Source organism: Camelina sativa, chromosome 10 (genome assembly GCF_030686135.1).
Source record: "Camelina sativa cultivar CO46 ecotype springtype chromosome 10, ASM3068613v1".
Lineage (NCBI taxonomy): Eukaryota > Viridiplantae > Streptophyta > Magnoliopsida > Brassicales > Brassicaceae > Camelina > Camelina sativa.
In genome coordinates, this window is record NC_141889.1 from 23,451,268 (window position 1) to 23,477,172 (window position 25,905).

The following is a 25,905-nucleotide window of genomic DNA, read 5'->3' on the forward strand; positions in this document are numbered from 1 at the left end:
TGGTTTAGACAAGTTACTACTAATATAATAGAAGAGATGAACCCAACCGAGTTTAACATCAAAACCATAGTAGACCCCCTTAATGTAACTACCTAATTAACACTTCCTAGAAGTTATTACTTACCATAATCTCTCAAGTTCAATGATTGTGCAGAAGAAATATTATCAGATATATAGCAAATTAATGAAGAAGCTTAGTATGTCTCAAGAGCAAAGCAGAGTACTCCACGGCACCTGAAAGTCCAAAGACTGATCTTGTCGTCCTGTTTTAAGTGGTTACCCTTGACGACATCGTTCCACCCCCAGTTCAAAGCGTAATTCAAGGTCCCGTGTCCACTGTCTTTCTCCATCGCCCATATCTTAAAACGCACACCCCACTTTTCACATCTTTGGTTTACAAAAATCGCTCCAACACCAATATTCTCATCGTCGTTTTCGTTGTATTCGTCTTTGTCTATTGCTCGATACTCCCCTGGCGTCAAGAAGTCGTTCCTGATGAGCTGCTGGAATAGGATTAAGAGACGACTCTGGCCTGATTTCACATCACTCGCTTTTAGACCCTTCTCAAAGATTAGCAACGGGTTTGCTGCATCAGCTCTCATTCTCCTCATCACCTGAAAAATCCACTCTGGTGCCTCTGCATCCGTCCTCCTTGGGAAAGTTGCAACCTTTGCTTTCTTGAAACTACCACCACTCTTCCTCTGTTGCACGGCACGCCTCTTGCGGCTTGTTGTGTTCTCCTTTAGGCATGGTTCGGAACTAGGGTCGTTCGTCTCTGTCTTCTCATACTTAGCCGTGTTGAAACCGAGGAGTAACGAAGGGTAATTATAACAACGATGGTTCAGGAACGATGAAGACATAAAAGACGACGACCCATCAAGATCATCCAAGTTTCGTCTTAGGTTTCTTACCAGTTTCTTCTCAAAGAGTCTCGTCGCATCATCACTCTCTCCGCGGTAGTCATAACCTTCACAGACGATCTTAGATTTCCCCTTCTTTGCATGTTGTAGCTCTGCATCATACACCACAAGCTCATCAAAAAAACTAGGGTTTTGTGTAATTTTCTTCTCGTGATCATCATCGAGCGATGGAGAAGAAAACATTCTAGAAGTCCCATTAGGGTTTTGTTGTGTGTATCTTCTCTTAACCAAAGACGACCTTTTCTTCCTCGGGAAACGATAGAAGAAACTCTTCTCGCTATCTTTTTCGCCACGACGACGACGTTGTTCTTCTTCCTGTACCATAACCGCAGTATCCGCAAGTAAAAACATATTCGACCACATATCCTTACCTGAATCCGTGACCGTGAGATGATTCATACTCATGGTGATCGAATTAAAAGAATCTCAAAAAGTTGTGAGAGTGAAAGATGTGATCACGAAGAAGGAAATTGTTATTGAGAGGAGAAGAGAAATTAAACGATCGAAACTGAAGAGAACAAGTGCCTTCTCTTGCTTATATACTTACATTAGGGGTAGGGTTTGTTGTTTTTTCCATTCTTCTTTTGAGTTTAGTGGTTTAATTATTGTGATTAGTAACTAATTATAGCCGTTGTGATCAAGTTAATATGGATGCTTAGGGTAATGTTATAATTACGATTTTGTCCCTTTTGGTATTTGCTTTTCTCCGAGAATGCAAAGAGAAGTAGTGAAAAAAATTTAGGAAGTTTCTTTGCAGCCTCGTTTTTTCGTTCCTTTTTCAAAAAATTTATTCAAAATTTTGTTTATTATTTAAATGGTTACCCTGGACGACTTCGTTCCACAATTTAAAGGTCTCCAGATCTAGAGTCCTCTATCGCCCATAATTGCATAAAATAGGTAAAGAGAAACCAACAAAACTTGAGATATAAAAAACCAAAGGGTGAGAGGAATACAATACACAAATTTTCTCAATTTGCTTATCAGTACTCACATTCAGCTTTCTACTACATAACCAAACCACACACAAGTCTCTTTATATAGTTCCTTGATGATACACTAAATGAGGGAATAGACAACATCATCGTACGTTGGGAAGTCCAATGGTCCATCCCCAAGGAGTAGCACAGAAGTCACAAGAACCGCGATAAAGATTGTGAAAACCAGAAACGATTTACAGGGATCAGCATTCTTCTCTTTCTCTGGTCCAACCGTCACAGTCCCTTCTTGTCTTTCACTTCCTCTTCCAAGTTGAAGCACCGGACAAGTGAAGAATCCGTACACAATCCCAGCTATAAGTGCTCCCAGATTAGTCCTGTCACGACTCATATGTTAGAAGCAGAAAACACCATCCGTGATAAGATGTTCTCGTTTAAGTTTCGCTCAAGACTATAGTAACTAGCCTAGGTTCGCTGCAGCTACACCAGCTCTATAACAAACCAACCTCAGGTTAGTTCTTTTGGTAATCAAGTCTAGTCTATGTTGTCAATCTTTTGGTATTTATGATGGAAAACCAAATGTGAAGAAGTGTCATGATTATTTCTAATGAACTGAGGCTGCTTAAATTAGGTATTTAATCGTAAAAATTGCTTAGCAAGAAACAACTAGCTGATGGATGTTGGAAGCTTACCAGTCATCAATTGGGCCGAAATGGCTTAATATGAGACCAAGTCCTGTCATAATGATGGCCTTCTGAAACAAGTCCTCATATTCATCGCTTTTGATCATCTCCTTGTTCTGATTTTGGTCAACGAGCCAAGCTCCTATTAAAGCAAATGCTGGTCCCTGCACCGACCCATATACGATTAAGAACAGTAACATATAGTGCAATTTGGTAACATCACATGGGACAAACAAGTTAACTTACAGTTCCTCCAACTGTAGGATCTGGTGTATGCAGAAAGCTCATGAAATTACCAGAGACTCCTCCGAGAATGTAAATGAGACAAAATGTGAGTAGTCCATAGTCACGGCAGACTTTTGGTCCAAAAGTAAGCAGAGCCCAGGAGCTAAGGGCTACATGAGCAATTCCAGAGTGCTGTAACGTACAATAAAAGTGATTCAGAGACAAAAAGGAAAAATCACATGAAACCAAGTCATCAAGAGTACTAAATGTGGTATATAAAAAGATGCAGCGGCATGAGAAAAAAAAAACAATATATACTTATAGTTTTGACAGTTAAGTTGTCTTGAGTGTGTTTTGGTTGAGTGTGTTTTTAAAACAGTAAAGAATGGGAGAACAGACCCAATTTGTTGGTCTTGTACCAGAAACATGGGTGTGACCAGTCTCCACCATTCTCCAGCCACGATTAAATCATTTATCTTTGCTCCATATAACAAAGGGAGTGATAGCAATCCCATATCGTTATTCCTAACTGGCGCTGCCGCTTCAAAAAGGCATACTCCAACATTTATGGATGCTAATATGCTCCTGCAATTTTAATGGAGACAAAAAGAGATTTCTAAGCATCAATAAGAACCTTGTGGCATTTTATCAAAAACGAACAAGAAGTGATTAAGAGTTCTTACACAACATAGAAGTTCAACGTATCTTCTGATTGATCATCATCAAGCTGCTGGAAAGGATTATTATTGCTTTCGATACCAGTCTTCCTCAATTTGCTTGCTAGTGAACCGCCTTCTGATTTTGCTACTTCCAAGGTAGATGAGACTAAACCTCTAGATTTTGCATCTGAGGGTCAAATAGGTGGCATTAACAAAAAGAACACCAGTTTCAAGATTCAAGAATATGGTATTATACCTTTTTGGAGTTTGTCAAGATAAACACTCAAAGAATCCAACTCTTTATCAGCATTGGTTTCAAATTTCTGATCAATATCATCTCCTGCTGATATAGAAGGCTTATCATCCTCGTTCCGAAGTTTCCCAAAGTAAGAATCCAACAGTTGAATTCTCTTTTTGGTAACCTTGTTCTCTGACGACGCCCTAACCAAGCATAATTTCCCTCTTAGTGAATAGCAATACGGGATTGGTTTTTTACAACTCTTCATCCAACAATCCCTGCCAAGCGTGGTTGCCTCAGCCATTGTTCTATGTTTCAGACCATTACTACTACCACCAGATGAAAAACGTCTTAAACCATTTGAATCAAACAATACTTCTCCTTTAAAAGGAACTTCATGATGAAGAGGAAACAGTGCCATCTTCTTCAGGTCCTGTCAAATAGCAACATCTCATCATCATATATCTCTTCATTCACCAAAACCCAAAGCAGAATTTTACAAAAACATTCAAAAAAACACAAACTTTAGAGATGCATATAACAAGTTAAAAAAAAATCGAAACTTTAGCTCAGCCCTAATCACAGAAACCTATTTGGGATACAGAGATCAGATTCAGGATAATCTCATTGGGCCATTTAATCAAACAACAAAAGGGCATAACTTTTTCAAGAACCCAACAGCGAAACGAGTAACAAAAGCCAAGCTCTTTGAATTGAGAAATTGTCTTCTTCCTCACCGTTTCCTTCAGGCTTGTCGTCAATTAACGAATTCGAGGGAGTAGAACCAAAAACAACTGGGAAATATCAGAAGTTTGAGAAAAAAAAAAAAAAAAAGTGATAAGCTTTACCTTAGAACTCAGAACCTGATCCTATCTAATCTTAAAGATTGAAGATTTGTGGTTGCGAGGATTAGGAAAAATTGGAGTTCGTGTAACGAAGCAGTGTCATATGAAAATTACGTTTAGAAACAGAACCTAAAGCAACCAAAAAAACATTACTTTTATTTAATGGTTCAAATTTGGTCGCTTTGGATATTTTATTGCTGACAAAAAATAAACGCACCGGATATCTCTATTTGTTTTCTTGAACACAACCGACTAACCGAGTACCACCGAGACAGGCATGGGCATTTGGATATTTGGTTCGGTTCTAAATAGAATCCATTCGATTATTTTAGATTTCCGATTCTGGGTCAGCTCTGTTATTTTTCGTTTTGGTTCTGGATATTCAAAATAGGATATAATTGTTTTTTTAATGGTTAAATATGAACAAAATTTGATTGAATTTTGATAAATATATCTAAAAACTACTGCATATTTTTGGTTATTTGGTCTAAATATTTTGATATTTATTTATTTATAATTGTAATTTTGGTAATTGGGTTATATCAAATATAAACATAATTAATATTTTAAATCTATAACTTTATGTTAGGTATCTCGGTACCCATTCGATTCTCGGTTTGGTATCGGTTCGATTTCAGTTTTTTTGGTTTTTGAATTTACTATTCATTCAGTTTTGTAGGTTTTGGTTCAATTCTGTTCTTTTTTTTTTGGTTCGATACTTTTAAAAGTACTACTGATTCACAAAGTACAACTCAAGAATTGACCATTTGGTTTGTTTTTACAAAAGCCCCTTTTTTCTTTCTATATATTACAATTATAAATGAGAAATATATATTATGAAAAAATTGAAAAAAACCATGAAAAATATTTTTCATTTACACTCATTCGACAATTAGAGTAATGGAATAAAAGAGTAATAACTGATCCGAGAAGAAAAAAAACTAAAACCCTAAAAAGGGTTCTAATGATTAGTTATAATCCAATGAAACAAGATACAAAAAGACTTAAGAGCATATGGCTTAATTTTGACGCTTGTATACAAAAGTACTTGAGTGGAAGCGGCACAAAATGTGATTAAAGAAACTTTGACGTGGACACTCACAGGGCGGGAAGATACATACACATGAGATGCGATGATAATTGATAAACATTAAAGACTTGCTTTTAACATGAGACCGAGTGTTGAGGTTTATTCATTATCAATTGCAATGCAGAGTCCTTAATTGTAACACCCGCTTTCTAAAATTGTGATTGTAAGGTGTGGAGCAAACCAAAGATTGAATTTTAATTGATTTTTTATTTAATTACATTTTGGTTTACTATAAATAAACCAAAAATCCATAATATCCCCTATAAGTCGACGCCTCTTCTCTATATGTGTTATTGTCGAAATTTTCTGATCAGAGAGAAGGAGAAAAAGAGAGAGAACTCTTGGTTATTTGGTGTGAAAGAGAAAGTGAAGGAGATTAAGCTTATTTTCTTAGAGTAAAAAGAGAAACATAACTGTGAAGGTTTGGGAGAAGGAAGATTCGACTGCTCAAATCGTTTCGGAAGCTATTGATTTTTGGTAGGGTTGTAGCTAAGACATTTTTCGTAGTTTCTCCTTTTTCTTGAATCACATTTGAGTTAATGCTCCATGAAATATATGTAGTTTTGCGGGATACGTTCTCTTAGTCGCGAGTTGAGATCAGCGGGTGTTGGAGGCTTGATTTCAGGTTTGTCTGAGATCCGATCATTACAAGATTTTGTAGGAAGCTTCAGGACGTCTAGACCTTGATTTTCATCGGAGAGATTGGAAATTTAATGGTTCGTTTCGATTTCGAGTTTTCACCTACGAGACTGTTCTTTTCTGTGTTTCATAGCAGTTTTGTTTCAAGGTGTGTTTGTTTTGTTTGGTTGTAGGAGCGAGTTGAGTTGTTCCTGGAAATTGGAGAGTCTTTCTTCTGGTTGTAGTTATTTTTGTGAATCACCTTTGTTAAGGTGAATGGTGATCATGAGCTTATCTGAGTGATTGGGCTGTATGACTTGTTTTGTGTGATGATGTGTAGGTGTGGTGAATGTGTTATTGAGTGTTCTATATATTAGCTAGTTCTTTATGTTTTATTTGTGGTTTTACTCTTGATTTACTTGTGTGTATAGCTCGTATATGGGATGATCGCCACATTGGGTATTTCTGATTACACTCATGCTTCTCATTGTGTTTGTGGTGCATATATATTTGAATAATATCCTGGATCAACTGTGTTTTTTCGTCCTTTCATTCAAAATCCTAATTTAATTTATATAAACATTTTAAAGAAAAAAATTATTTTCCAATACCTTTTATTTTGAGAAATTCCTTTAAATACCACTAAAAATGTTTTTTTTTCAAAAATACCACAATTTTTTTTTTTAGAATTACTACAAAATCAAAAAATTGATTTTTAAATATGTAAAATGTTTTTTTTAGGTTTGGGTTGACATATTTAGTTTTAGGATATAGTTGTTAGGGAATAAGTTTAATATTTAGAATTGAGAAATTAATTTTTAGTATTAAAAATTTAGTTCAGTTATATGGTATTTTAAAAAAAAATACATTTTTATGGTATTTAAAAAATATATTTTTGAAAAAAATAGATTTTAATGGTATTTATGACAATTGCTTTTATTTTTTACTTCGATCGTATCATCATAAACCATGCCACGTGGAACTTTCCATTCAGTCCCGAAACCCGAGGTGTGGTTGTTGCTGTCCTACGGGATTCGCATGGTCTCCTCTCCACTTCATCTCAATTTTACATATTGAAGCGCTTGCTTGGTTTAATCGAATTAGCTTTAAACCGGTTTGTACCGAAACTACTCGAACCAGTAAGAGCCATTGATTGGGAAGAACGATAGCCACGTAAGATTCATCTTCTCTGATGGCAGGAAGATAACAAACATTGAAGAAGAAGAAGCAAAGAGAGAAGAGAGAGAAAGATGAGAGCTCTAACATGGACGGGATTAGCGCCGCCGTCAACGGTGCTATTCCGGACGACGACTTCGACGGTTACCTCACGACGGATTAGTCTTCGGAGAGATCGCGTCTGTGTTAGAGCCACTGCTTCGTCTTCAAGCGCGGCGGTTTCAGGCGTAGAAGCGGTAGAATTGGTAGAGATAGGAGAGAGAAGCAAGAAATGGAAGTGGAAAGGAGAATATTCCGTCAACTACTTCGTGAAAGATTCGCCGGAGGAAGTTACTCCGGCGAGTCAAACTGTTCTTTTGGTTCATGGCTTTGGCGCTTCAGTTCCTCACTGGCGAAGGTAACAACTAGGAAACACTCATGTCTTAAAGAGTGGTGAATGTATGAATAAGAAACTAAAGTTTTGTTTTTCAGGAACATAAATGCTCTGTCTAAAAACCATACAGTGTATGCGATTGATCTACTTGGGTTTGGTGCTTCCGACAAGCCACCTGGTTTTAGCTATACAATGGAGTCATGGGCTGAAGTATAACCATCTTGTGAAACTACTCTGTTTTAATGAAGTGTTTGTGGTTTGTTCTGTTTATTGACTTTATTTTTGTTGCAGTTGATACTCAACTTCTTGGAAGAGGTGGTTCAGAAACCGACGATTTTGATTGGAAACTCTGTTGGAAGCCTTGCTTGTGTCATCGCTGCCTCAGGTTTTAAGCCCTTTTCACTACATTTCTTTGTCTCTATACGTCTAATATGTACTTCAAGTAGAAGAGCTTGTGCTTGAGCTATCTTATGTTCTTTTATGAGATATAATTTGGTTAGGCGTCTATGGTTTATCTTATGTTATAAAGGATAAGAAAGTGTAGAAATGCTCAAGTTTTAGCTATTGATTGATCACTCTCATGTTGTATGTTATATCCGCTATCTACTGAGACTCGAGTGTACGTGTTTGACATTATGATAAAAGAAACAGAATCACAACAAGATCTGGTGAAAGGTCTTGTTCTATTGAACTGTGCTGGTGGTATGAATAATAAAGCCGTGTTTGATGACTGGAGAATCAAGCTGCTGATGCCTTTACTCTTGCTTATCGACTTTTTACTCAAGCAGAGAGGAATTGCTTCTGCACTCTTCAACCGCGTTAAAGACAAGTATGTCATACTTCACTTCATTGCCGAGTTACAAATAACAACCGTCTTTTTTTGCTTTGACTTTGAAAGGATTTAATGGAGAGCTCTAACGCATTGATGGATGAACAAAACGCAGGGAAAATCTGAAGAACATCTTGACAAATGTTTATGGGAACAAGGACAATGTAGATGATACGCTTGTAGAGGTATTGGCGTATTACTCATTCTCAAAGACAAAGAACTAATGAAACTTTTATTGAATTTTTATGTGAAAATGTTATGTCAGATCATCGCTGGACCAGCAAATACGGAAGGTGCGCTAGATGCATTTGTTTCAATCCTAACGGGTCCACCTGGACCAAACCCGATTAAACTGATTCCGGAAATAACCAAACCGGTTCTTGTCTTATGGGGAGACCAAGATGGACTAACCCCTCTCGACGGTCCTGTTGGTAAGTACTTCACATCCCTTCCGGATCAGTTACCTAACTTCAACCTCTATGTTCTACAAGGCGTTGGACATTGCCCACAAGATGATCGCCCCGATCTTGTCCACGAGCGTCTCCTTCCATGGTTGGCTCAACTTACTTCCACCTAGTTTTGATTTGCTTGGCGGTGTACACTTGTTTATAAATGTTTATGTGCGACTTTTTGGAAACAAAGACAGCATCAAAATAGTATCATGATTAACGGTAGAGCACAGAGATTAGTTACCAAGTTCTTGACACAGAATTCGTTGTGTCTGAATGTACCAAGTTTGTAAGCAAGTCGGAGAGTTTGTAAGTTGGTCAAAGAGTTTTTTCTTTATGGAGTATTAAACTATGAAGAAATTTTTAAAAAGAAGCAACATAAATGTGGAAGCTAAAAGCTCAACTCAGTTGTACATTACTAAAATTGGCTGAACATAGTCATGAATTAGCAGATACGCTTATTAATCAAGCTCAATGTCATTGAGTAGTAGATGAGAATTGTGATATTGGTACCTTCATGCATCTGTTTATGGAATGGAAGATATATGGATATATAGTACTAATTTGTTAAAAGGATCCTTATAAAATATAAATGATGAAATTGACTTGTTGGTTAATGAAGGGGTCCATCTAGAATTTTTGTTGGTAAGTAAAAGACACTTTACGAGCTGTTAGAAGCTATTTTTGGCCACACATCTACCAATTTTTTGGTTGTTGAATCTTTTAAAGAGCATTCATGATGCAATATCATCAGCACAATGAAGAGGATACATGTAAAAAATTAATTGCGCTAAGGACTATAATCCAAAGAAATCTTGAAGTTAGTTTTAGGACTATCTACTAAGATGACGTTATCCTAAAGAAAAATCTGCACAAACCGCTTAGCAATGTGAGGATGCATTTTTCTTTTCCTCAACTTCAACTATTCATTATCCAAATTTCTTACAACTTACAATTTAAACTATTCCACTACTTATCTGGAGTAGCGCAGGAATAATAAAGCAAATTCGATTATTTAGTCTGTGAATACCCAAATGAATAAGCGTTCTTGAATTCATTGAGAACCTCTGTTCTAGCCGAAGACAAGAGAGAAAGAGTTTTAAAGCTCTGTTTTTATTAAATCAAAGAAAGTTGTTTTACATTCAAAGAACCGATTCTCTTATATAGAGAATAATCAAATATCTAACCCTTCTAACAATTGTAAAGTTCCCATTAGGCTATAGCTAAGATTAAAGGAAAAATACCAATTTGTAATGTTAAAAATAGAAAACTGCAGAATAAAGAAAAAGAGAAATCTTTATCTAAGTCGGCACCGCCTTGACACCCAGCATCATGTCCCCCGACGTTGGAAAAGATTCGTCCCGAATCTTCAAGCTCATCTTGTGTAACATCTGCGACAAGGTGTTTGACATTAAACACATCCGAAAAACGAATATTAGGAGGGAAACAAAGGCGATAAGCATTGGCATTGATCTTCTCTAACACCTCCAAAGGCCCAATATTCCGTGCTTTCAGCTTGTTATATTCACGAGGAGCAAAACGATCCCGAGTTAATACAGCCCACACAAAGTCTCCCACACGAAACTGCACATTTCTCCGATGTCGATCAACATCTGACTTGTATTTGGCCGAAGAAATCTGCAAATTGTCATGAACCTGTGAATGGATTAAAGACAAATCTATGACGAAATCACTAGCCTGACCATGATCCCAAGTAGCATCTGGAGTAACCCCAAGATCAGGAGGTCCTCGAGGAATGATGCCATAAACAACACGGAATGGGCTAAAATGAGTACTTCGATTAACTGCATGATTGTGAGCAAACTCAGCTTTACACAACACTGTATCCCACGACTTAATGTTGGTACCAACCAAACAACAACGCATATCTCCGAAGGAACGATTTGTAACTTCTGTCTGACCATCTGTTTGTGGATGATAAGCGGAGCTCATGTCAAGACTTGTACCCAACAAACGCCAAAGGGAACGCCAAAAGTGACTCAAGAACCGTGAATCTCTATCAGACACAATTGACAACAGCAAACCATGAAGACGATAAATATCTCGGAAAAATAATGTAGCCACTTTAACAGCATCTGTCGTCTTCTTACAAGGAACAAAGTGTGCCATTTTAGAGAATCAATCCACAATGACAAAGATAGAATCATTGCCACGTTGAGTACGAGGAAGTCCTAACACAAAATCCATGCTTATATCCGTCCATGGTTGTGTCGGAATTGGTAACGACATAGATAAACCGTTATTAGACGCATGCCCCTTCGAACGTTGACAAACCACACATCGGTCGACAAAACGGGCGACATCCTGTTTAACAAGTGTAGAGTTCAGTCCCGCCCAACATGACCCTCTTCATGAAGTTCACGAATGAGTTGTAGTCGTAAACTACACTCGGGCACACACAAGCGACGATCACAAAATATGAAACCATCTTGCAAAACAAATTATGAACGAATCCCGGCTTGTAAATCTGCCCAAACCCTGCCAAAATAAGGGTCAATAGGATATAAATCACACAATACAGCAAACCCGGGAACAGAAACCTGCAAAGTTGCTAGAAGATGACTTCGACAACTCAAAGCATCAGCTACTTTGTTCATACGGCCCGACTGGTGCTTGATGACGAACATGAACTTATGTAAAAAGGCAATCCAGGAGGCATGACGTGCATAAATCTTGTCTTGACTACCCAAATGTTTTAACGCATCATGGTCCATGTAGAGAATAAATTCTTGATGAAAAAAATAATGGCGCCAATGCTTAATGACTTGAACAATAGCATAGAACTCAACATCATAAGTGCTATAACGAGCTCGAGAACCAGCTATCTTCTCGCTAAAGAATGCAACAGGACATCCGTGCTGACTCAAATCAGCGCCAATGCCGAACTTACATGCATCACAATGCAGCTCGAAGACAACAGAAAAATCCGGTAAAGCCAATATTGGAGCTGAAGTCAACTTTTCTTTTATGAGTTCAAAAGCCATATTTGCTTCAACAGACCACACAAAAGTAGAACCCTTTAGACAATCTGTGAGCGGGGCTGTAATATTACTAAAGTGATGAACAAAGAGATGATAAAACGATGCTAAACCATGGAAACTTCGAACATCATTTAGAGTTGTTGGTGTAGGCCATGATCGTATTGCCTCAACTTTGCTTGGATCCATCTCTAATCCCTTGGCTGAGATAAGATAACCTAAAAACATAACCTGCGGTGCTCCAAAAACACATTTATGTTGAGCGGCAAAAAAAATTTTCACGCCGCAAAACACCAATAACCTCCGCTAGATGTAATAAATGGCTGGCCAAATCATTGCTAAAAATCAAAATGTCATCAAAATAGACAGAAACAAATTTACCAATGAAGGGACGTAAGGCTTGATTCATCACGCGCATAAACGTACTAGGAGCATTAGAGAGACCAAACGGCATAACCATCCATTCAAAAAGACCCTCTCGAGTTTTAAAAGCCGTCTTCCATTCGTCACCAGGATGTATCCGAATTTGATGATAACCACTCTTTAAATCCAACTTGGAAAAAATAGAAGCGTGTCCAATCTGATCAAGTAAGTCGTCAAGACGAGGAATCGGAAATCGATAACGCACTGTGATTTTGTTAATTGTGCGGCTATCAACACACATTCTCCATGAACCGTCTTTCTTTGGAATAAGCAAAGCTGGAACCACAGTTGGACTTAAACTCTCACGAACATACCCTTTAGCCAAAAGATCTTCCACTTGACGACGCAACTCCTCATGTTCTTGTGGACTCATACGGTAATGGGGTCGGTTAGGGAGTACAACATTCGGAACGAAGTCGATACGATGTGTAATGGTGGTAAATCACGAGGCAAATCAGTGGGAAAAACATCATCGAATTCTTGTAGCAAACCTTGGAAGGGCAAAGAAGGTTCAGAAGACTGCATGCTAGTTGCCGGAGTTGTCACCAAAGCCCACACAGTATCTGTCTCAGATAACTGCGACTCAAAAGTTGCTTTAGGAACAAGCAACAAAGATGTCAACCCTTTAGATGTGGTGATAGCATCCTCAGCCACACAAGAAGGAAGTGCAGCCTCAGTATCTTCTTTAGAAGGGAGCAAAGTAACAGTGCGATCTCCAAAAGAGAAACTATAAGAGTTAGTACGTCCTTTATGGTGAACATCACGATCAAACTGCCAAGGACGTCCTAGTAAAATATGACAAGCATCCATTGGCAATATAGCACAAACAACCTCATCCTTGTAAGAACCGATAGAGAATGTCACCAAAGCTTGACGTAAGACGTTCATTTCATTGCCATTGTTTAACCATGCAAGCTTGAAAGGAGAATTATGTGGTTCGGTTTTAAGCCCCAAATTATGAACTGCTTCACGAGAAATAACATTAGTGCAGCTCCCAGAGTCGATAATCAGCTTGCAAATTTTCCCATTAATAGTGCAGGTAGAACGAAATAACGCAGACCTTAACCATGATTCATTCGGAGCTTTTGGTAGCAAACAATTGCGACAAAGAACCAAACTAATACCTGTATCACCAGAAATTAATTCCTCCATCTGATCTTGAGACTCGGAACCGGAATCATCAAACCGAGGCTCATCAACAACTTTTGTATCATGGGCTAGCAAACCTCGTCGATTTTGGTTGGGACAAGCAGTCTGTCGATGACCAGATTCACCACAACTATAACAGCGCAAAGCACCTGTTCGTGGTTGGCGAGATGCAGCAATTGAATCTGATGGAACGGTTGGCTTTGGTAACGCTGAACGCGACGAGGAAGAAGGGTCGGTGTTGGAAGCAACAACGGTGTCATTCGAAGCTTGGGGAAATAACCGAGTCCGAGACGACGAAGACGTCCAATGAGACTTGTATTGAAGCTCCATGCCCAACACTCTTTGATGTGCTTCAGAAACAAAAGTGGGATTGAACTGTTGCAAAGGAATTTGGAGTTGAGTCCGCAGTCCACCAAGAAAACGAGAGACAAGCTGCTCCTCTGTCTCGACCAGTGTCGTACGTGCAACCATCTCAAAAAAATCAGAGGCATATTCATCCACTGTTCACGAGCCTTGACGCACAATTTGAAGCTTATAATGTCCGCTCATAGTTATAAGGGAGAAAGCTACGACGCATATGTTTCTTCATCTTCTCCCAAGAATCAATTTTTGATTTGTTGGAATTGCGATGAGATTCTTTGAGCTGAGTCCACCAAGACATGGCCCGACCTTTGAACCTTGTTGTGACCAGCGAGACTCGATCACCATCAGGAACTTTCTTAAAGTCCAACACCTCTTCCACAATATTGAGCCAATCGATAAATTCTTCAGCTTTGGTCGTGCCAAACAATTCTGGAATATCCAACTTAAAACCAGAATCCCATCTATGAGACCCATGGTTGTTGTGGACAAAGATGTCGTCGTTGTTGTTAGGATGACGGAGCTGACGCTGTTCATCTTGTTGTACCGGAACAGCAAAGAGGTTTTCATGAAGATCAACGTCGTCCTCGTCAACTTCCGCTTGTCTCTCACGACGAACCTTTGGTTGATTCTGCAACACCGTCGTCAACGCACCTTTGATGGCGTGTTGAAGAGCATCGTGCAAATTGTTCGTGAAGTTCTCCAAGGTTTCATGGAACTCAGCTTGGTGGTCTTCAATCGTGGGTTTGCGGGGAGCCATCGTCGAAGGAAGAACAAACACAGGACCGAACATTGATTGAGGAATCAAAGTGCTGGAATCTGATACCAACTGGAGTAGCGTAGGGATAGTAAAGCAAATTCAATTGTTTAGTCTGTGAATACCCAAACAAATAAGCATTCTTGAACTCGTTGAGAACCTCTGTTCTAGCCGAAGACAAGAGAGAAAGAGTTTTAAAGCTCTGTTTTTATTAAATCAAAGAAAGTTGTTTTACATTCAAAGAACTGATTTTCTTATATAGAGAATAATCAAATATCTAACCCTTCTAAAAATTGTAAAGTTCCCATTATGTTATAGCTAAAATTAAAAGAAAAATATCAATTTGTAATGTTAAAAATAGAAAACTACAGAATAAAGAAAAAGAGAAATCTTTATCTAAGTCGGTACATCATTATCCATCTAGGCTTTGTAGAGTAAAGCTTGAGAGCATAATTTCAAATGTGAGTATGCATTTGGAATCACACCCCAAGTTTATTTCCTAATAAACAAAATATACCATTGACCATAATATAGGGAGGTCAATGATATATAAGATATCAATGACCATAATTAGGCACCTAGCAGTAGAAATTGACCATGGTTACTTTTTTCAATTTTCATCAAAACTGTTGATGCCAACAAAAATAAAATAAAACTAATAATAAGAAGACAAAACAAAATTGTATTAAAATGGTTGGGTGCCGGGAAGTATTCGTTGGAGTATGACTATTTAAATGCTTCACCGATCTCTCTCTCTATGATTCTATAGTCATCAAAGATTTAAACTATATTATCTTTGATAAAATCCCTAATTCATATCTTTGAAACTGATAAACGAAACAAGAAATGGCCTCTCAATTGCTTTTGCCTCCAAACCCATTCACTAAATCAGTCTCAGCTAAAATTTTCTTTACTGGTAAGTGTACTTTTGATCTTCATTCTTTTAAGTCAAAATTTATTCTGTTTTGTTTCTTTTTTTTTGGCATTAAAGTTCAATATATGATGTCTTGATATTCTATTATTTTATTTTATTTTAATTTGATTAGGTGATTATCAAGGATTGAATGATTTGACGCTGAAAAGAAGATCAACTCAACCAACAAAGGTTTCTAATGGATTTAGCTTAAGAGCAAAAGCAACTTCGAGATCTACTCACAACAAATCATTCGTTGAGATTCCAAAACAGTGGTACAATCTTGTCGCTGATCTTTCAGTGAAGCCTCCACCACCGTTGCATCCCAAGACTTTTCAACCGATCAAACCCGAAGATTTGTCACATCTTTTCCCCAACGAGTTAATAAAACAAGAAGCAGCACAAGAAAGGTTTATTGATATCCCTGAGGAAGTTCTTGAAATCTATAAGCTTTGGCGTCCAACTCCTCTAATCAGGTTCTTGTTTTCAATTCTTATATATGTTTATGATATACACTAGAAAGTGATGGATATGAATAATATTAATATGTATTAAGGCCAAGATGTCATCAATGTTTCCTCTAATCAGGTTCATGCTATCAAATCAAGTAATTTTTGATAATTTTGATTCATCTGTTTGCTTTTGGTTTTAGATAAGATACTTCATGCTTTGATGTTTGCGTATGCACGTTGAAAAAAATGTCCTACGGAAAACTAAAAATGTGTTTTTTTATAAATAATGTTCTTATCTAAATGCAAATATAAAAATACCTGGCCTGGACTAGGAATAGAAGCATTAGGTGTCTTAAGATCATTGGGTTGTACTGGAGCCTTTTGGTCTGTGGGTGAGTTAAAAGTATCTTGCTTAGTTTATTGATTTCTTTCTAATCCAGAGTCCAAATCTATTCTTTTTAGCTGAAGTATCTTTGGTTACTCCATATGAATTTCGTGTTCTTGGTTTGGTTTTAGAGCAAAGAGATTGGAGAAGCTTCTACAAACACCTGCAAGGATCTACTTCAAGTATGAAGGTGGTAGCCCAGCTGGTTCACACAAACCCAACACTGCCGTTCCACAAGCTTATTACAACGCGAAAGAAGGCATCAAGAACGTTGTGACAGAAACCGGTGCTGGCCAATGGGGCAGTTCTTTAGCATTTGCTTCTAGTCTCTTTGGCCTTGACTGCGAAGTAAGTAAGCATATAAATATTAGATTCTTCCAGTGAATTTTATACATTTTTGATAATTGTTCTGTTTCTTTTACGTTATTCCAACATTATAGGTATGGCAAGTAGCCAACTCGTATCACCAAAAGCCATATCGACGGTTGATGATGCAAACTTGGGGAGCAAAGGTTCATCCATCGCCATCAGATCTCACTGAAGCAGGTAGAAGAATCCTCCAGTCCGATCCATCAAGTCCTGGAAGTTTAGGCATTGCGATTTCAGAAGCTGTTGAAGTTGCTGCGAGAAACGAGGATACAAAATACTGCCTAGGGAGTGTACTGAACCATGTGTTGTTACACCAAACAATTATTGGAGAAGAGTGCATTCAACAAATGGAGAATTTTGGCGAAACACCTGATGTGATTATAGGGTGTACTGGTGGAGGATCAAATTTTGCTGGTTTGAGTTTTCCTTTTATCCGGGAGAAACTCAAAGGCAAGATGAATCCTGTTATAAGAGCGGTTGAGCCCTCGGCTTGTCCTTCCCTGACCAAAGGGGTTTACGCTTATGATTTCGGTGATACGGCTGGATTAACTCCTTTGATGAAGATGCATACTTTAGGACATGACTTCATTCCTGATCCTATCCACGCCGGTAATAAAATAAGCTTTAACCCCAACATTTTAGACACAAAATGTGAAGAGTTCTACTTTTGGATACTTAATTTCTTGGTTTCCTCACTTCTTGATTTTTTTTTTCTTTCTTTTTCATTTTGTTCTTCTTTATCTATGCCAATGATAAGCAAGTTTAAAACCCAAGATAAACACACTTCAAGGCTTCTCAGACTTCTTGCTTCTTGTATCTTGTTTCTTGATTCTTGATTTCTTGTGTTCTTGAAATCTTGTTTTCCTTTTGGCTAATTTGTTGTGTTTTATATTTTGGTTCGTTTGACAGGTGGATTACGGTACCATGGGATGGCACCCTTGATTTCACATGTGTATGAACAAGGTTTCATGGAAGCAATCTCAATTCCTCAAATCGAGTGTTTCCAAGGTGGTTCTTCGTCTAGTCGCGACTACTCAAATCTCACCAACGCCTCCATTAGCTTTAGTTAACTTTAAATTTTGTATCTTCAGTGAACTGTAATATCAACTTTCCGGTCTAATTTTCTTGCAGGTGCGATTCAGTTTGCAAGAACAGAAGGTATAATACCAGCGCCCGAACCGACTCACGCCATTGCTGCAACCATAAGAGAAGCTCTCCGATGCAAAGAAACAGGAGAAGCAAAAGTGATACTAATGGCAATGTGTGGACATGGCCACTTCGACCTTACCTCTTATGACAAGTATTTACGAGGCGAATTGATAGATTTATCATTCGGCGAAGAGAATATACGAGAGTCTCTGTCCAAGGTTCCTCATGTTGTTTAGCTCCTATAGTACTGGTTTGATATTATTATAAACTTTGTTGTTAAAGAACAAAAATTATAAACTTGTTATGAACTATATTATAAGCTTGGAGGTAACAAGATATTTATTGAGAAGAATCAAAAGAGAAGAGATCTAGAGAGATGAGTGTATGGACTTTAGAGAGTAGCTAGAGAGAAACTAGAGATAGAAAGACTTCTCACCACTCTCCTTCTCTTTTACATAGCTAATATTTTATAGAGGGAGGAGACAAAGACAAGCATAGAGGGGTTGGTGACAAGTGGTGAATCAAGTAAACAAGTGTCACATGCATTGCATGAGGAGGGATACTTGTTATGATGGATTGCATGAAGGAGGGACACTTGTGGTGATGTATACTCACACAATTTTATAACACTCCCCCTTGAGTATCCATCACCAGTGATGAGTTACATACTGCCTCATTAAAAACCTCATCATGTAAAAACCCAATGGGATAAAAACCATGACAAGGGAAAAAGAGTACAGTAATGTAAACTCCCCCTCGAAAAAACTTCACAGATCTCGTAGATGCCGCATTCCAATATTATGAATATGCTTTCTGAATGCTGAAGTAGGAAGTGCCTTTGTAAATAGATCTGCTTCATTGTTGCTTGAGTTGATGGACTGACTATCAACTTCTTTATTCTTCTCGAATTCTTGAGTGTAAGAGAGGAATATGTCTTGTTTTGTCACTCTTGGTGTAGCTTCCTTTGATTTGGGCGACATATGCAACATAGTCTTCATAACAGTGTTGTTGCCTTTTAGTTGCTTCTTGCTAATGGGTCTCAACAAGCATTAACTAGCTGATGCTGATCGAACCCTCAGTTTGAAGTTCTTCGCTAACATGTTACGAGGCTCCAGTCTTAGGCATGTAACTATTGGTTGACGTTCGGGCATCATCTGAGCCATTATAGATTCTCGATATGGCATATGAAGCACAATTATTTTGGCATGACTTGAATAAGCGACGACCAAAGTCTGTTACTAAAACGTCACGAAGTCGTTGTTTTTCTATACATCTTTATATAGATCCGATATAAATCTTCCATCTGCAAAAACAAATAATCCAAATTCGGGGTTTCTAAAATATAATAAGTCCAAGTTAATCATACCTTTGCAATAGAAGATACGTTTTAACTCATCTCAAAATCTACTCATAGAGAATGAGTTATATTCTGCAACGAGATTAGTAGAAAATGCTATGCAAAATTCATAAAATATATAAATGCTCGTCAGCATTTATATATGATTTTGTATGACTATATATATATATGACTTCCTTTAGAAGTGATTAGTATAACATCTATTTCAATAGATGTTTAGTTTGGAAAATCTAGAGACATATTTGTCTTTCCAAAATCTTTTATTCCAATTACTTTTCAAGAGTTTTGATAATGTTCAAATTCATCACTGTTATGAGTTCTCGAGAACATAATTATGATATCATTTATTTTGTGGGATAAGCTCTTGAAGCATCCCATGAAGCATATTTCAAGTCATATCATCAGTTTTGTTTGATATAGGGTATTTAAACAAAATAGTTTTGTTATATATCATTATACCCTTTTGATGTTTGAACCACTAGTCCAAAATACGACTTGTCTTTCATACAAGTTTAATACAGAGTTGAATGCCGTTTTTATTTATTGGCACCAAGATATATCTCTATACGCTCACCGAGCGGAGATTTATGATCCTAATTAATCACAATGCGGCCTAGATCATTTTTCTTGTCGACATGTATGTCTTTGGTTCCATATTTCCCATAATGACATTGTTAATCAAGATCTCTTTAATCATTATATAAATGATTTTATACAGGTACCTGGTTTCATTATTAACTATATCAATCGGTTTCTCTACTTATCTAGAGAAGTATCTTGATCCTCTTTATGAGTCTATTTGCCCCTCTCTAGGAGTCTATTAGCTCTTCTTAAAGAGTCTATCTACTCCTCTTTACTCTTTTGAGAGTATAATCTTCTTTTTAATTTGCTCCTTTTTCTTTTCAATGATTTTATTTATCTTAGGAACCAAAGTAGTCTATCACGTTTCGTATGTGTCATAGAGTTAGTATGTCATCCGTCAGAGACATATTTTATTGGAGCATTTCTAGCTGGGATGTAAGATTTCTCAGAATTACAAGTTCATATTCATTTATGTGAGGATCAATAATTATATGAAATCTCATCCATCAGCTTTTTTTTTTTTTTTTTTGATTTGAAATAGATAATTTGAATAGTGATCTTTTGAACTTTTGAACTTACAAGTTCATATATATTATATTCATTTTTCAAAGATCCAAAACTATTCAATGATTCTCCCATAAGAAGGAGAACTTTTATCATCCAACATGATGATATGCAAATGTTGCAATACGCACATCTCTCTCATAAGATGACTCTATATTATTAGAGCGGAGACTCATCTCCCGCATCTATATATTTCATCCTCTTTGGATGATATTTTTATGCGATGTAGAGGAGCATTTACAACATATATCACACACGCATAAGATTCAAAATGAAAAATATTTAATCTCCAACCATGAATATATAACATGGGAGAAATATTTCTTACGAACCGTTAGCCTCATATATAATATATTTTACATGCAAAGTTGCATGTTCCATGTAAAAATATAGAGACTACATAACCATGAATCGTTTTGCAATCTCTTGGAGTTGCACTATGAACGATTCATCATAGCTCATTTTGAGAGTGAACATAATGGATGTTACACTTTATTACATGTGACATATATGTGATAATTTATGGGATATGACTTCACCAAAGTTAAATCGCTATGAAGTGTGAAATTCACCAAAGTTTATCAACTTATTATCAATTTGGGATTCTTTAATTCTCTCCCTCGAGATGATAACTCTTGGAGTTCATACATCTCGTACTGAATGCCACTTAAGGATCAACAACATACCGATTTCGGTCATGTGTATTATCTTAGATCCATATAAGATGTAAGATTAGTATCACCCCTCTCAAGATGATGACTTTTATGTTCATTCACCTTTGACCAAATCTTATTTTACATCGTTTGTATTCGGGGTTTAATATGGGGAGTAGAAAATAAATGAACCATCATATACATTATGAGGTTGTTTAAACAAAAATGGTGATTTTGGCCAAGATTATATGACTATGGAGGCATAGCCTACCAAATTATTAAGGAGGAGGCATACAACCATCGACTCCGTAAATAATAAATTGAAATTTAAATGAATTTAAATAAACTGAAATGAATTCAACATAAATTAGATATTACCTCAGAAAATATGAATAGAGTCATGCAATGTTTGAATAAACTTCTTTTTATTTATTATAAATTTCAATGATATTATATATAATTTTTTTGATCATGATGGCTTGACGAGTTCTGCTATTCTTAAAGCAACAATTAGTAAATTTCATATTTATTATCATTTTGCCATCTTTGTTTGCATAATACAATTATATATACATGCGTGTTTCCAATATGGTCGAACATGCGATATAATATTTATTTATAGTCTCAATATAATAATTTTACGCAGACAAAATGTCTTTGGAATTGCATGAGTTTATTTGAGACTTTGGAGAACACTAGACATCGATAATTATGAATCTGATGCCTTTGAAAGTCAAGAGACTAACTCATCTAGACCTTCAAATTATTTTTGCACTGTCTAAAATATATTTACATGGGCTTAATATATTCTCATACGAAAAATATATTTTTGATCTTAAAGACATTTCATTGTCTTTAAATCTCATATAAGATATATTTATTATTTAACGAATAAAAGAAATAGATAGAGAAATTTAGAAAATAAAATAGAAATCATAGCTTCCCATGTAAGAATTGAGGAGGCCTCATTTTCATTTTAATGAGGCAAAGACAAAGCCTTTTATTTGATCATAAATTAGGCAGAGCCTGTCATATAAAACAAACTTTTCGGAAAGGACATAGTTTTTTATTAATCATGAAGTAGGCAGAGCCTACCATATATAGCGATCAATTCGGAAAAGACAAGCTTTTATTTGATCATGAAGGAGGAAAAGCCTACCATATATAACGATCAATCCGGAAAAGACAAGCTTTTATGTGATCATGAAGGAGGCAGAGCCTACCATATATCTCATGATCGGTCCGGAAATCACTTAGCTATACATTTGATTGTAAAGGAGACAAAGCCTACTACTTATAAGAATCAATCCAGAAAAAGACATAATCTCACGATGCCTATAATATTTATGTTCTATAAACAGAAATTGAAACAATATAAATTTACTCACCTCGTAAAAGCTCTAGCGGTAAAGACATCATGCTGATAACGTGTTATGAACTATATTATAAGCTTGGAGGTAACAAAATGTTTATTGAGAAGAATCAAAAGAGAAGAGATCTAGAGAGATGAGTGTATGGACTTTAGAGAGAAGCTAGAGAGAAACTAGAGATAGAAAGACTTCTCACCACTCTCCTTCTCTTTTACATAGCTCTTATTTATAGAGGGAGGAGACAAAGACAAGCATAGAGGGGTTGGTGACAAGTGGTGAATCAAGTAAACAAGTGTCACATGCATTGCATGAGGAGGGATACTTGTTGTGATGGATTGCATGAAGGAGGGACACTTGTGGTGATGTATACTCACACAATTTTATAACAAAACTCTGTTTTTCTTTGTTTTTTTTGGCTTTGATATATTAAAAGTAAATGTTTTTTTAATTAATTAAAACAGTCAGTCAGAGGTGGATATGGAGGAATTCTCAAGTTTCTCATTGACTTTGATTTCAAGGAATGTAAATGTGCTTGCAGATAGGACGACACGTTCATACTCAACCGCATGCAGTTACCTATGTAAACAGTTCTTCTCCCAATTGGCTCGTTTGAGTCAATCTTTCATATTTGTTGTTAAAAAAAGAACAGTTACTTAGACTGAACACAGAGATAAACCAAAGTCTTACTTGTTCCATAAAGTCTGTGTAGCAACATGACCATCGAGTATATCCTAAAGAAAACAAAACGAAAGAAAAATTCTAAAGAGAAAAATAAAAAGAAAGGGAAAGCAGAGCTAACCCCATTGGATTGCCTCCCATGAGTGCTTGTTTAAAGTCGCGAGCCTGACTGTTCTGCTGCTAAAGCAGCCCGGAGGTCCATCAAATGGACGATTGAATCCTCTGTTGGAGCATGTTCAGCAAGATATGGCTTGAGGCGTTCGCCATTAACCGTAAACTCCTTTCCTTCTTGGTTCCCCAGAAAGATGGCACCGTAAGCCATAACTTCTTTGATCCATAAGGGTCCGAACCAATGAGAGCGTAGTGTGCCAGGAAAAATCTTTGGAACAATTTTCTTGTCATGCAATGCCTTCGTCCGTTCCTTGAATATTTTGGTTCTCTCATATGCGTTCATGCGGGTCTCATCAAGTTCATTCAGCTGGATAAGGCGTTTCTCGGCTGCAGTCTTGGTGTTGAAGTTCATTTGCTTAGTCGCCCAAATTGAGTTGTACTCAAACTCAACAGGATGATGGCATGATTTCCCAGATACCAACTTGAATGGTGTGGTTCCGATAGGCATCTTATAAGCAGTCCGGTAGGCCCACAATGCGTCATCGAGTTTTGCAGACCAATCCTTTCTTTCAGAGTTCACTGTCTTCTCCAAAATGCTTTTAATCTCACGGTTTGAGATCTCAACCTGCCCACTGGTTTAAGGATGATATGGTGTGGCAACCTTTTGTGTAACTCCATGCTTCTTCAACAGATTCTCAAAGAGCCTGTTGATAAAATGATTCCCTCCATCGCTAATAACCACTTTAGGCACATCAAACCGTGGAAAAATTATATGCTTAAACATATTAAGGACCACCTTTGAGTCATTGGTTGGGCTTGTCAATGCTTCTACCCATTTAGAGACGTAATCCAGTGCCACAAGTATGTAAAGTTTGCCTTAAGAAGGTGGAAAATGCCCCATGAGGTCGATTCCCCAACAATCAAACACCTCAATTTCTAAAATGAAGTTCTGTAGCATCTCATTCCTTTTGCTAATGTTCCCTCTTCGCTGGCAAGCATCACATCGGGAGAAAAAGTCGTGAGCATCACGGAATAGGGTAGGCCACCATAGGCCGACTTGAAGTACTTTAGTCGCAGTTTTGAATGTGGCAAAATGTCCTGCATAATTTGATAGGGCAAAGATTGGGATCGGCCAATCCAGAGACAGGAAAGGTTGATCCTCCATGTTCGTCAGTGGTCTCCACAGAAGAGACCGGATCGGCCAATCTGGTTGCTGGATTGGGCAATCCAATTTGTATGTTGAGGAACAAGACTTCACGTTCGAGGTGCACTGCAGCGTCAAGTGCCTCTGTCATTCTGGCAGTTTCTTCAGCCAAGTAACCTAGCTCTGGTTCCTCCTTTGTCAAAGCTACCGCCAAGTTGTCATTCAAACAAACCTCTTCATAGATCTTGGTTGTTATCTCCTCGACCGTATTAATCCAGAAAGTATGGCCATCAATGGTCGGTTTCTTAGCCGGCTTCTCCAAATTGAATTGCAGTACCAAATCATCCATATGGAGATCTATTTTCCCTCACAGACATTTATCATTGACCAGCAGTAGCCAAGAAGGGCCTACCAAGTAGGATAGGGTCTTGAGATTCCTCATCGAGCTTCAGAACAATAAAGTCTGTAGGTATATAGCAGTTCCCAATCTGTATTGGAAGGTTCTCCAATAACCCTTCTGGACGTCTAGTAGAACGGTCATCTAGAACGAGGGTGACTTGAGTCGGCTTAAAGGTGTACAATCCCAGTCTAGTCACTACGCTTAGTTGCATCAAGCTTACACTGGCTCCAAGATCGTATAGACAATGATTGAACGTGAGCTCACCAATCGTGTAGGGTAGAGTAAAAGGACCTAGGTCTCCACACTTCTATGGCATTCGGTTTTGGAGTGTGGCGCTACACGCATGCGTAAGATACATCACTCTTTTTTCCAAACTGAGCTTATCGGTCAGGATTTCCTTCATGTACTTCTTGAGAGATGGAACAATTCGCACTGCTTCGATGAAAGGTAGTCGGACCTGAAGCTCTACCACCACTGATTTTAGCTTTGCATATTCTCGCTCTTGTATCTTGGTCTTACGGCGGGTCTGAAAAGGAAGCTTGGGTGTATACGGCCGCTGGGGTTTGTTGTTTGGCTCTTTATAAGCCTCCTTAGTACTAGAAATATCAACATCATCCACATTCTCTTGAGTATTTCTGATGGGGTCATCGTTCTGTTCGCACACCCCGGTTCGGCCAGTCTGCTCGGAGGATCGATAAGTCCTTTTTGTCAGTTGTGGTCCTTCTATCTCATTCCTGCTTCGGAGAGTGATGGCGTTCAGGAATGATTTTGGGTTGGCCTCAGACTTGCATGGTAGTGTTCCTGGGGGTGCCTTGACTCTTGTTGAAGCTTGTGCCACCTGATTTTCTAAGACCCTCACGTGAGTGTTCAGCGTTTTGATTCTCCCATTCAGCTCCGAATACATGTTGTCTATCTTGACATTAATCTCTCTAGCATTTTTCTTCTGATCATCCATCAGATCCTGCATCATCTGCTCTAGTTTGCTTTCTTGTGGGGCAGCAGGTTGTTGTTGTGGTGCTTGAAAACCTTGTGAGAATCTGTTCACTTGAG

General features: G+C 37.6%; 4 protein-coding genes and 1 pseudogene across 6 annotated transcripts; 2 read left to right on the forward strand and 3 right to left on the reverse strand.

Annotated features, from left to right (window-relative positions):
* Positions 1–194: 194 nt before the first annotated feature.
* Positions 195–1,325, reverse strand: LOC104720579 (putative B3 domain-containing protein At5g35780 pseudogene; annotated as a pseudogene).
* A 493-nt stretch (positions 1,326–1,818) lies between these two features.
* On the reverse strand, positions 1,819–4,784 carry LOC104719518 (RHOMBOID-like protein 9, chloroplastic). Of its 2 annotated transcripts, none has more exons than XM_010437455.2 (7): positions 4,509–4,784; positions 3,679–4,093; positions 3,447–3,609; positions 3,183–3,348; positions 2,785–2,955; positions 2,548–2,702; positions 1,819–2,232 (listed from the first exon to the last, which is right to left on the reverse strand). In XM_010437455.2, the coding sequence occupies exons 2-7, from the start codon at positions 4,079–4,081 to the stop codon at positions 1,977–1,979; spliced, it is 1,314 nt and encodes a 437-aa protein (XP_010435757.1). In that variant the 5' UTR covers positions 4,082–4,093; positions 4,509–4,784; the 3' UTR covers positions 1,819–1,976. The 2 variants fall into 2 exon arrangements, with proteins under 2 accessions (XP_010435757.1, XP_010435758.1); XM_010437456.2 differs by having other exon boundaries at positions 4,398–4,666.
* A 1,933-nt stretch (positions 4,785–6,717) lies between these two features.
* Positions 6,718–9,410, forward strand: LOC104719519 (uncharacterized). 2 transcript variants are annotated; one of them, XM_010437457.3, is made up of 6 exons: positions 6,718–7,786; positions 7,861–7,972; positions 8,054–8,147; positions 8,408–8,591; positions 8,707–8,776; positions 8,857–9,410. In XM_010437457.3, the coding sequence occupies exons 1-6, from the start codon at positions 7,464–7,466 to the stop codon at positions 9,166–9,168; spliced, it is 1,095 nt and encodes a 364-aa protein (XP_010435759.2). In that variant the 5' UTR covers positions 6,718–7,463; the 3' UTR covers positions 9,169–9,410. The 2 variants fall into 2 exon arrangements, with proteins under 2 accessions (XP_010435759.2, XP_010435760.2); XM_010437458.3 differs by having other exon boundaries at positions 8,414–8,591.
* A 5,985-nt stretch (positions 9,411–15,395) lies between these two features.
* LOC104719520 (uncharacterized) lies at positions 15,396–18,354 on the forward strand. Its single transcript, XM_010437459.3, has 6 exons — positions 15,396–15,644; positions 15,775–16,117; positions 16,610–16,826; positions 16,919–17,456; positions 17,757–17,855; positions 17,979–18,354. The coding sequence occupies exons 1-6, from the start codon at positions 15,575–15,577 to the stop codon at positions 18,230–18,232; spliced, it is 1,521 nt and encodes a 506-aa protein (XP_010435761.2). The 5' UTR covers positions 15,396–15,574; the 3' UTR covers positions 18,233–18,354.
* Positions 18,355–23,351: 4,997 nt separating this feature from the next.
* Positions 23,352–23,819, reverse strand: LOC147937240 (uncharacterized). Its single transcript, XM_087468718.1, has one exon. It carries the CDS (start codon positions 23,817–23,819, stop codon positions 23,352–23,354), a length of 468 nt encoding a protein of 155 aa, XP_087324844.1.
* Positions 23,820–25,905: the final 2,086 nt, after the last annotated feature.

Coding starts and splice junctions, on each gene's coding strand:
- LOC104719518 (XM_010437455.2), bottom strand. CDS start 4,081: ATGGCACTGTTTCCTCTTCATCATGAAGTTCCTTTTAAAGGAGAAGTA. Junction 3,349..3,446: donor ACGTTGAACTTCTATGTTGT/GTAAGAACTCTT, acceptor TTAAAATTGCAG/GAGCATATTAGCATCCATAA. Junction 2,703..2,784: donor ATCCTACAGTTGGAGGAACT/GTAAGTTAACTT, acceptor GGGTCGGTGCAG/GGACCAGCATTTGCTTTAAT.
- LOC104719520 (XM_010437459.3), top strand. CDS start 15,575: ATGGCCTCTCAATTGCTTTTGCCTCCAAACCCATTCACTAAATCAGTC. Junction 16,118..16,609: donor CGTCCAACTCCTCTAATCAG/GTTCTTGTTTTC, acceptor GTTTGGTTTTAG/AGCAAAGAGATTGGAGAAGC. Junction 16,827..16,918: donor TCTTTGGCCTTGACTGCGAA/GTAAGTAAGCAT, acceptor CCAACATTATAG/GTATGGCAAGTAGCCAACTC.
- LOC147937240 (XM_087468718.1), bottom strand. CDS start 23,819: ATGCCTATCGGAACCACACCATTCAAGTTGGTATCTGGGAAATCATGC.
- LOC104719519 (XM_010437457.3), top strand. CDS start 7,464: ATGAGAGCTCTAACATGGACGGGATTAGCGCCGCCGTCAACGGTGCTA. Junction 7,973..8,053: donor CAATGGAGTCATGGGCTGAA/GTATAACCATCT, acceptor TTTTTGTTGCAG/TTGATACTCAACTTCTTGGA. Junction 8,777..8,856: donor TAGATGATACGCTTGTAGAG/GTATTGGCGTAT, acceptor ATGTTATGTCAG/ATCATCGCTGGACCAGCAAA.